The 10,946-nt window shown below is 37.5% G+C and overlaps 1 protein-coding gene across 1 annotated transcript; it reads right to left on the bottom strand.

Annotated features, from left to right (window-relative positions):
- Window positions 1–732: 732 nt before the first annotated feature.
- Window positions 733–10,821, bottom strand: fdxacb1 (ferredoxin-fold anticodon binding domain containing 1). Its single transcript, XM_079605796.1, has 5 exons — window positions 9,675–10,821; window positions 9,157–9,313; window positions 8,793–8,996; window positions 8,302–8,460; window positions 733–2,401 (listed from the first exon to the last, which is right to left on the bottom strand). The coding sequence occupies exons 1-5, from the start codon at window positions 9,847–9,849 to the stop codon at window positions 1,345–1,347; spliced, it is 1,752 nt and encodes a 583-aa protein (XP_079461922.1). The 5' UTR covers window positions 9,850–10,821; the 3' UTR covers window positions 733–1,344.
- Between the last annotated feature and the right edge of the window lie 125 nt (window positions 10,822–10,946).

Raw genomic sequence — 10,946 nt, 5'->3', positions numbered from 1 at the left:
AAAGGATAATTCCGGTATTTAACACCTTGAGTCTATATTGTAGTTTGTTTTGGATGAACAAGAGTGGTGGACAACATTTTTTTGACAATCCTCTCTCGAGTTTTTGACTATAAAAGAATTGGCCATGGACCCATTTAACATTGGAGTCAATGGGCATGTCCGAAAATGTCATTAAACAACCTTTAACATTATTTTTCAAAACTGTGCAACTCACCGAGTGATTAGTGATGTTAGTTGATGTTCCAGAACCAAAAAGTGTTGCGAAATACAGTTTCTGTCGTGTTTTATTCGTCATTTTGTAAAATCCCATTGTTGAAAAAATAGTTCCACTATAGTAAAATAAACGGATTGGAATCATATATTGCGACGATATATTGTTTATAATAATCAACAAACACCACTAACCACTCGGTGAGTTTAACAGTTTTGTAAACGAACATTATTGGCTGTTTTAATGACATTTTCGGACATGCCCATTGACTCCAATGTTAAATGGGTCCATGGCCAATTCTTTTATAGTCAAAAACTTGAGAGAGGAACCATTGTCAAAAAAATGTTGTCCACCACTCTTGTTCATCCAAAACAAACTACAATATAGACTCAAGGTGTTAAATACCGGAATTATCCTTTAAGGAGCAGGTTACACCAGCAGTTTAAGCATCCCAACCAGCCCAACACTGTTTGACCAAGCGGGTTAGTTTGAGTAATCTGACAACAAGCCATTATTTTTGAGATCCTGTTTAGTTGACGCTACTGCCAGAAGAATAGAAATGACACACTTATAAGCAACAATACAATTTAGTCACAAAATAAAAAATCATAAACATAGACATTCCAGAAGTATCACAGTATCAAACACAGCTTCAGATATATTGTAAACATACACACGCCCTACAAAGAACCTAGAAAAATATTTAAGAAAATGCATCCGATTAAATGATTTGTGCATTAATACTTGTCTCCAAGTTTCCTAATTAAACGAAATGCTAAATTAATTAACATTAAACAACGAGGAAAATTAACAGTACCACTGAAATTTGTAAACATTTCTTGGATATCAATATGTATAATGTAAAACTTTTATTTATTAGCATATGCAATATTTAAACATGATAGGATTTCAAACACGGAAAGAAAATAATCCCTTCAGCTCAAATAGTTTGATATGTCAGTTTTAAATAAATGGAAAAAATACCCCATTTTAATTACTAAAATTGTATTTTAACCACTCACTTTTGTGTATTTATAAAAAAAAAACTGCAGAAAACTGCTCTTCCCATCTACGAAGCTAAATTTCATCTTAAAAAATGTAAATCTGAGATTATGCATCCATTTAAAACCTCTTCACCTCAGCGTGACCTGCAGGCGCAGGGGTAACAGTCTCCGTAGCTGATTCTGCAGTCCCAAGACCTGGCTGTGTGAGAGGGCGCGATCTGACGACTGATACGTCAGCCTATAGCAGAGGCTAGCATGACCCATGTGTGGGTGTCTGAAGCGATCTACTAACGCCACGTTTTTAACAGAACCGCAAGAAGCCTCTCGCACAACTGCATGGAAGTCCAGTTCCTCATAGATTTCTGGGTCCATCCAGAAACTGACATCATGCGAGTAGCTTGGTGGGTAAAGTGAGAAAGGACTGAAAGGTCCAAGTGGATTGGCCTCGAAATGCTTAAGAAAGCGAGGATCGGCACTCCAAAGCAAGCGCCAGTCAGAAATGCCGAAAATCACAGTGGCTAAATGATCTAAGTTTATTGAGACGGCAATTAACTGTGAACCGTCATCGAGGGCTGAAGACAAAGAGGGTGGTAGTGATGTGATCCGCCCAAACTTGGGAAGCATCTTTGAATTCATCCACACTTGCTGCTCTAGGCCTATTTGCGCCTCTTCAAAGGAGACGCTGTAAGACGTGAGAAGCGACTCCAAACAATCTTGGAAGCACTGGAGAGGATGGGATTCTGTAGGGAACATTCCCACTAATAGAAGCTGGTGGAATGCCGGAGAACGGCTCAGGGAGATGGGCACTCTCTGAAAGACCAGGCCACTGACCGCATGAAGCGTACCAGGGCTGAAGTCCTCGTTCTGGGTGATCTCTTGGACATGCAGCAACAGAGACGGTCGAAGTGCATAGCTGCCAGTGAAGCTTTGTTGGTCATCCATAGACTCGCAGTCCTTTTGCTCATTTTCGCTTTGGTCAAATATATAGGTGTCAGTAGGTTTAATCCAGTAGACTTCTGACTGGGTCAGAGTGGAGTCACAAGCCTCAGGTGTTTCTGGTAGGCAGCTTACCAGTTCTGGGAAGTCCTCATTTATACTGCAAACAGGCCAGACTGACTTTAGCTCTCGAAGTAACTGTTCCTGGACAGTTTTCACTGGATGATGGGACTGCTGACCAAGGAAATTCCTGACAGGAGACACAAGAATCAAGTAAATTAATGAAAACAATTCAATTTGTAAGGCATAAGCATACTGACAAAAATATAGCAATTATTGTTTTTAAAGTGAACACAGCCCATCTTTTTTTGTATAATAGAGTGCAAGACTGACGACAGATTATAATTTGTGATTTTAGCTTGACAATGTCACTATGGAGTTTCCATATAAATGATAAATGCCATGATCAGGCAGTCACCTCTAGTTTTTGAATGTTCATTTACCTTAAAGGAATAGTTCTTGCAAAACAGGAAATTCTGTCATTATTTACTCGCACTCATGCTGTATGACTTCTGTAAAAAAGTATCCAGGCCACCAACATTTTCATGTTATTGCTAACTATTAAATGGCAAAAGAAATTACAAATATTAATCCTATCCTATCTAAATAAAATAAATCCCTAAAATTTAAAAACAATTGTTTTAAAGATTAAAGTTACCATGAAACAGAAGTTGCGATAGTCTATTCTTCACTATTATGATTTTTTAAAAAAATCTAAGCAGGGACTTGATTTTGCCCAATTGATTGGATTGTTGTGGTTTGCTATTGTTATTGAAATATAACATTTTTGATTATAGATTACGAAGACACGAGATTAAAAAAGAATTATGTGCACATATAAATCATTTATAATAAATCCTGCAATTTTCCATAAAAAAATAGAAATTAGTAAATGTAAGCATCACAACATTGTGATGTAGGCTACAGTATGAAAAATTGTATATATTTGCTAAAGATCACATTTATAAATTATTACCGTAGTTAAAATTGTATTAATATAGAGTATACATTTTAAAGATTAACTATGACCTGTAACCTGCATTGTTGGGTAAGCTACTCTAAAAAAGTAATTAATTACTAGGTACTAATCACATCTTCAACAGTGTAATTAGATTACTCTCTCTAAAAAGTATTACAATACTTATTGCTAATTACTTTCTGAATCCCATATCAACCTCGACCAGTTGAACGATGCAAGTATAGACATGACACTGCTCTTTTAATTATTACAAATAAATAATATTCAGTTGCATAAATGATTATTGAACTGAATAAAGGATTTAAAGGGAGGTTACATTAAAAACATACATTTTAACATTAGATGTAAAATTTGTATGTCAATTCCACTATTGTTGTATATAGAATTGTTCCATAATCCATATAAAAATGAATGCAATTAAATCAAAGTAACTAATTAAATTACAGAAAAATAAAAAGTAATCCCTTACTTTACTTTTTCTAGGAAAAAGTAATTCAATTACAGTACCGGTAATTAATTACTTAGTAATAAGTAACTCCCAACACTGCCTGTAAATGATGGGAAAGGGCAATATTCTATATAAACAAGGCCGATAAATAAATAAAAATCTCTAATATCGGACAACATGGTATAGCTATTTCATACATCCCTCGCATAAAGCAACATAAAAGTGGTTCATATGACTTGTCTGCTATATTGCAAGTCTTTTCAGGCCATGATGGCTGTGTGAGGAACAGACCAAAATGCAAATCATTATTCACTAATAATCTTCCCCTGTGCTGTAAAGCTTATATGATGCTCTTGACATCTGGTCATGAGACATGTGAGAATCAATGGTGTTAGTATGGTATTTCTGTAGTCCATCTGACAAAAATGTACTAATAAACCACACATTTTTGTGTAATTATTTGCGATTAATCGCATATATTTTATATTGTCATAATTTTACATTTAATCTCCAAATTAATGTACAAACAACATAAAGACTATATTTAACATTTTTGATCTAAAGGGTAGGAAATAGAGAGAAATTGAGTAAAGTTATCAATCTTCACAGTCTTCAGTGCATAAATTAAACATAGATTAATTAGTTTTTAAAGCTACAAAAGTTCATTCAAGAGCAGTGAGTGATTTTCTCTTTTTCTTTTGTTCTTTGATTAGCATTAATGACAGACATCACAGCCGCAGGTTTATTAGGCTGCCGTCACTTTAAGATTTGCCGCACATGACGTGGATCTGACATACATCCGCTGTCCTCAAATATTTACGTACATTTAAGACTTCATTTAACTCTTTTAAGACTGTGCTTACATGGATATTTGACAAAGCAGACATCTTGGCATACTTTTATGTGTTTTTGTCCGTTCAAGCATGAAAGAGAACTCAATGCGGCCATAGGGGGGAAAAGTTAGGACGATTCCAAGGGCCCCTGGCTGACAGGGGCCCCAACAAATACGTAAAAAGTTATTTAAATTTTTATTATATTATACACTATATAAACCATCATCATTGAGTATATTTCAAATAATAATAAAATTAATGATGTCTTTGATTGTACTTATTTTGGCAATAAAAGTTAAATATCCCCATTGACCAAAAAATAAACATCCACCCCCCTGTATCTGCATGAAATGGTTTGGTCCTGCCTTAGCGCACTCATCAGTAGCCGCGTTTCTATTACAGATTTGCGCAGAACTTTTGCGATTTATTTTCTAAATATCTAAATATCATTTCTTTGAGGTTTAGAATCCAGTATTCCTGTAATTCGTTAACAGATTGACACCCTTTGTTTTGTCTTTCCTCTCTCTATTTTCTCTCTTTCGTTTTTTTGAAAACCAGATTTTCTTTTACTATGCAACTTTGTGGTTTCTGGTGTTTCTGGCAACTAAACACCGTCATCCGTGTTTCAATTACCCTTCAAATTGCGCAAATTGAAATGAGATGGTTTTTCAGGCAATTTTGAAAAATAAGTATTTCGCAAAACTGCAATGGAAACGTTTTTTGCGCATTTACACTCACATGATGTAGATGGTGCGGTGTGTTCGGACAGAATACGAGACGAGTTGTTTATTAAATTCATAAGACAAAAGAATTAGCACTATAATAACCATGATGTGGAAATTCCGTTTTACACGTCAACTTTATTTTGTTGTTGGCATATATGTGATTATATGTGTTATTATTTTAACATATATGTTAAAAAATCTGATGTTTTTATTCTTTTGAGATGATGATGTTCATTTATTTTGATTAAAAATTTAATATATATTTAGGTTTTTTCATTTTTTATTTATTTTTTAATCTGTCATTAATTTTACAATAAAAATACATTGAGACTGTAAAGGATTGCTTTAAGGACATTTTTATGGTGGCTTTTAATCTTGCATCAAATAATGAATTGCATACTGTATGCAGACTTGCATGTACAAATCACCAGCAGTAAATATTGTGCTAGTACTAGTATTGAACTAAGAAGCAAGACAGTTGCAAGCATTTGATTAGAGTTATGTAACGCATCTGATGGGATAGGTACGTCCTAGAGATCTGGTGACAACAGCTGTGCAGGGGGGGCCCAATGTTATTTTTTTGTCATGGGGCCCAAAATTCCTGGCGGCACCCCTGCGTGCGCTGTCTGAAACGGATTTCTGTGAGCATGAGTCCTCTTTGTCTGTCACACAGACAGGAGATTCACAGACTGCACGCCAGTACAGATTTAATTTAATTTCTTATTTTTGCGTCTCATCGCGCTTGAATGGTTTAATGGCACTTGAATAAATCATATACTGTAGCGCAGCCAAAGGATGACAGAAAAAAAAACAGGTGCCGTGTTAATTGCGTTAAATATTTTTAACGAGTTTTTAAAAAGTTGCCAGCCACCGTCAGCATTTTTTTTACAAAGATCTCATGGCCCTCAGAATATTTTGTTGTATGAATATCTGAACATGTAAAATATCAAAAGAAAGAACAGACCCTTTGCTTTTAAACAACAACTTAAAAAACATTTTATTCTAACTTTATGCATTCCTTTTTTTATCAAAACTCTAATGTGGGTTCTTTTGTCAAAGAATCTGTCCAGATCGGATTCATAACGATGATCAAAACATAAATGGAGTAGACTAAAATTGATGTCCAGTCCATCAATACCCCCAAAGCTTCACAGTCCTGTACCTCGTCCTGGGTCGTCATTTTCCGATACCATTAGGCTGTTTTGATAGCCTGGCTAACGCCAGACCAAATTCTCGTTGAGACTTGGGTCTGGGAACCACATGTTCATTTTCTCGTATTTGAGGCGTGGTTTACGAATGCCCGGCGCTGTTTATTGGGTGCTAAGAATGTCTATCAAATGCGCCTGTACGTAGCTCATAGCCAATCGTTTCCTTTATACCAGACAACGTATGTAGAGCTACAGAAATTAGACAAGGAAGAAGACGATGGGTAAGATATTTTTGTGTAAACAATGACGTTCAGCGACTATTGCCGTTTGTGCAAGATAAACATGAGGGTCGAAGCTATATATGGATATAAACAAACTGCTTAGTTGTGTTGCATAGATGTCGTCATCGTCTTGCTGCTCCCTCCCCGTTCTGTGATTGGTTCCCTAGATGAGGCGAAAATCTGGTCCATGGTATCCAGACTGCCTTTCAGCGTGAATAAAATCGCGCTGCGCAAAGACAGTATGGGGAAACCCAGGCTACTGTTTTGATTTATAGTAGCCAACATTTTAAGTGGATCAAAAAAGTTCATCAAAGTTGTCCTAAGACAAGAACAGGAATTGTTCAAAATTCATGTATAACTTTGATCCACTTCAAATGTTGACTACTGTAGATGATGTTCAATGTTTGATGAATAAGTTATTTTACATGTGCATAAGCAATGCTTCTATCGCTCGTTTCTGCTTCTTCGTGAGTGCTTTGATCCAGAGATTTTGTACTCTTTCCGTGCGCTCACCGCCACCGGCGAGAGCGAATTTGGCCCTGCCAACGAGGCCGTAGAAAGATTCGTGGACGCTCTGATGCTCTGACGTAGATCGAATGCTTGGTCTTTTTTAAACTTTATTTAAAGGGGCCGCAAAGCAAACAAACATGTCGATCGTTATTGTTAAGAACTTAACAATTATAGTGACATGTTTGCTAATGAAATAAACCACATAAATTTGTGTGGTGTGGCTTTTGTGTTCATGGTTAAGTGATATTCTAACTTGCATTCCCGCTGAAAAACAAGCATTCTAGCGCGAAAATCTTGCCTATAAATAGTGTTGTGCGATCAAATTCAAATGATCAACCTCTCCTCTATTTTACTTGGGAACTAATGTGGTCGGAACCAAAGTTTACAGGACTGAGTTCCCTGGAATCCTCTCAAACGGAGCACTTCTACGTTCCGATTGGTTGCCGCTGAACCGCATCATTACCATAAAGTTGACCTGATTTCAACTCTCCTCGCCGCTCTCACCGTCCACAGCATACGGCCGACTCTCATTGAAAATGAATGACTTCCGGCCACTTTGACACTCTTGCCGGCGACGGTGTGAACGCACAGTTTCAGAAGATGTGGAATAGCTCCCCCTACCATATAAGTGAAAAGACGGATTGCTGGAAAATTGTGTCAATGGAGGGAAATGATGAAAGTTACTTCAATGGTGGGTAATGAGTTACTGGTGAAGTATGTCTTATTTGTGACACTATTGCCACCTATGCTAGAACTGATTTGTACGCATTTGTGCCTGTTCGACGTTAATAACGTTTTGAGCGTTCATTTATAGGACAATGGTGTTTTGGGGCCTGGAAATGCAAACTTTTGAAAACAGGTTTCAAAGTGCAAATTGTTGAATGCGATACCGTTATCGTCTCCATGTTAACTACAAAAACGCGCATTTGTGAAAACGGTGACGTCATGCATATTATTTGTTCAGTCTATAGGCACGCAGTGTTTCTTTACAAAGTGGCATCGCCAACTACTGGCCTGGCATACATAATACATTTTTAGTGCGGGATCGTTTTAACAACATTATCGTCTGCACACGAAAAACACAATGGAAAACTTTTCAGTTTAAACGTACCCTTAGTTTCACTATTATTCAATAAGTTCAATATTCAATATTATTTACCACTCACCTGTTCATGTAATTACTCAACTCTGCCGGAAGCTCAAAACAAACGGTCTCCTTCCCAATGCGTTTCTCCATTTTCAGTTTCTCGGGCATGGTGTGCGGGAGACTCCGAGCAAAGATGTGGGTCAGACCTCCGTCTACATGAAAACCTTTGTCTTGACTCCTAAGCAAAATCATTTGATTTATTACATTTAAAACTGAATGCCATTACATAATTGTAACAGGAACATTAAAAGTTCTTCATTCTAGAACTGAACTGAGCCGGACGATGACATCATTATTTGCAGAACTGCTTTATAGAAATTAACTAATGATCTTTTCCACGGAACTGAATCCAACAACAGCCCAAATGCATAATTTTCCTGTTATCACTGTAAAACTGCTTTGAAACAATCAGTATTGTTTAAAGCGCTATATAAAGAAATGTGACTTGACTACACCATGTCAAATCACATTTTAGTGGACTATGTCCACTTGTCCAAGTGCAAAGCTAACCTGTAACCAGTACATCTGTAACCTTGATACGCTTCACAGTCAAAGGGATGGATTTCTCTGAGAATTAGCCCTGCTTCTGCTGCCATGGCAACCACCTGCCAACTATTGTGCCATTCTCTCATTGGACTGTCACACGGAGTGCCGCCTTGCCCATTGCACAAGGTGACGTGCACTTCCCCATTGTCCTTCAGGACTGCAAGGGCACTAGAGAAAAAAACACATAAAATCCACCCATTAAACATGAAATATGAAGACCTCAAAACTATTGAACCCCTCAGTATTAACATTATATAACGCTGGAAGTCAAGCTTACGTAACACCCTAATAAAGACCTTAGTTGTAGCCACAAGTGTGTCACACTTACCTTTGGAAAAATTTCACCAACAGGATGCGGTTCTTCTTTACGCCACTTTTACGCCCACAGTGAGGGAAATTGAAAATAACACAGTCAAAAAGATGATGCTGGATGGCTTCGTGCTCCTTTAGACAAGTGCAGTCCACTTCAAACAGAACAGCATTTCCTGCAATGGGAATTGTTGGAAAAGATTATACTGAATTACAGGCCTCTGCAGAATTATCATACAGAATTCAAGAAGGATTTTTAAACCCTCCTCAGTCGTTTCATAGCAACCGGCTGTATAAATTTATGGACTTGGCTGCAGGCATGCAAATTCAGGGCTATGATACTTATGTGGGATAGTGGGAAGAATAGGTATACTTGAAAATGTTAACATTAAACTCTGGGTTTACTAAAATAGAACAAAAATCTTTCAGAAATCATGCAGACAGGACAACAAAGACGCAAAATGCACTGCAGAAGTAAGAACATGTACACAAGACAATCTTGACAACATTATCAGGATAAAGAACCACATAACCGACCTCTCTTACGGAGTCGCTGTATGTTCAACACGGCTCCCTCGTGTTTAAATGTTTGATTCTCGCTCTGAAAGCAAGTGGCGGTCAAGCCGACCTCATCGCCTGCGGTCTCGCTCAAAGCTGCTGAGAAAGAGAAGTTGCCTTCCCCAACAAGTAGCACTTCGCGTGTCTTGGACATTTCCAGAAAATGCCAAATAGACAATTCAGCAAGCTGTCACATTAATAGGAGAATCAAACTTTTCGATACATTTTGAGCAGGCGTTACTGCGTCCCATTAACTATCGAGCTTGGCTTGAACTGAGCGCTGGGAGCCTGGCAGTGGCAGGACACAATGCGGCATTAACATTAGACTGCATGTCACCATGACCAGACCATGACGCTCTGGCATCTCTCGCGATACAGCTTGAAATCTAATTAAAATACCAAAGCTTTTAATGACGTTATTTGGGAGCTAACGCAACACCTGAAGACCAGAGGTGGTTTTAAGAGCAGGTTTTCGTCCCGTTTACGTAAGACAGTGTAATTGAGAAAGATAGATAGAGGTGCAATGTCACAAGCTAGCGTGCACCAGCAGCAGTGAAGTTTCCAGTTCCCCGTGGAATGTTGCATAGTGGAAAACAACCGGTGCTTCTGCCACCGTAAACAAGAACACCGGTTACTATGAGATACGCTGCGAGCTCGATGGCCATTTCGAATGTAGTAAAATAAATAACTATTTTATGTGTCCTGAGAGAGTAAACCGTCCGGTTAATAAACACGAAAAAAAAAAAAACGTAATAAACAATATTATGAAGAGATGATTTCTACCGCCAGCCTTGAGTACATTTTCAAATTAGATATAATTTTATAACCAAAATATGAATGCACCGTCCACGTTCCAGTTTGCCGTTAGCACGCGCTGTGTTGCCAGATCTTACCAGAAAAAATAAGCGGCTGCTTTTACCATATATAATTATCGAAATCAAATGAAGGCGAATTCAACCATCGCAAATAAAATCTTATTTAATCGCCTCTTACCAAATACGTGGACACGATCAAAAATATTGAGTTGAATTTAAATAATAGTATTATTTTGTAGAGGCCACGTGGTCGAAGAATTCAGGTTAATTGGGACACTTTCACCCAGTCATCTCAATGGTAAAAGTACCCCAATCAACCTTAATTCAACCCTATTTGTAATAATATCGTTTTCACAGGTATAGCACAAATTGGCCATTTAAATCGTGAATACTTCTTTATTATTATTATTCTCTCTGGGCTAGAGAGTTGGGAAAA

Source organism: Phoxinus phoxinus (assembly GCF_949152265.1).
Source record: "Phoxinus phoxinus genome assembly, chromosome: 3".
Lineage (NCBI taxonomy): Eukaryota > Metazoa > Chordata > Actinopteri > Cypriniformes > Leuciscidae > Phoxinus > Phoxinus phoxinus.
The sequence above is the reverse complement of the archived record's forward strand: the minus strand, read 5'-3'. Positions and strand labels throughout refer to the sequence as shown.

Excerpts from the sequence above, each read along its gene's own strand:
- fdxacb1 (XM_079605796.1), bottom strand. The coding sequence starts at position 9,849 with ATGTCCAAGACACGCGAAGTGCTACTTGTTGGGGAAGGCAACTTCTCT. Across the intron at positions 8,997-9,156 it reads TTGGTGAAATTTTTCCAAAG|TGCCCTTGCAGTCCTGAAGG; the intron begins GTAAGTGTGACA and ends TTTTTTCTCTAG. Across the intron at positions 2,402-8,301 it reads TTGAGTAATTACATGAACAG|GAATTTCCTTGGTCAGCAGT; the intron begins GTGAGTGGTAAA and ends GTCTCCTGTCAG.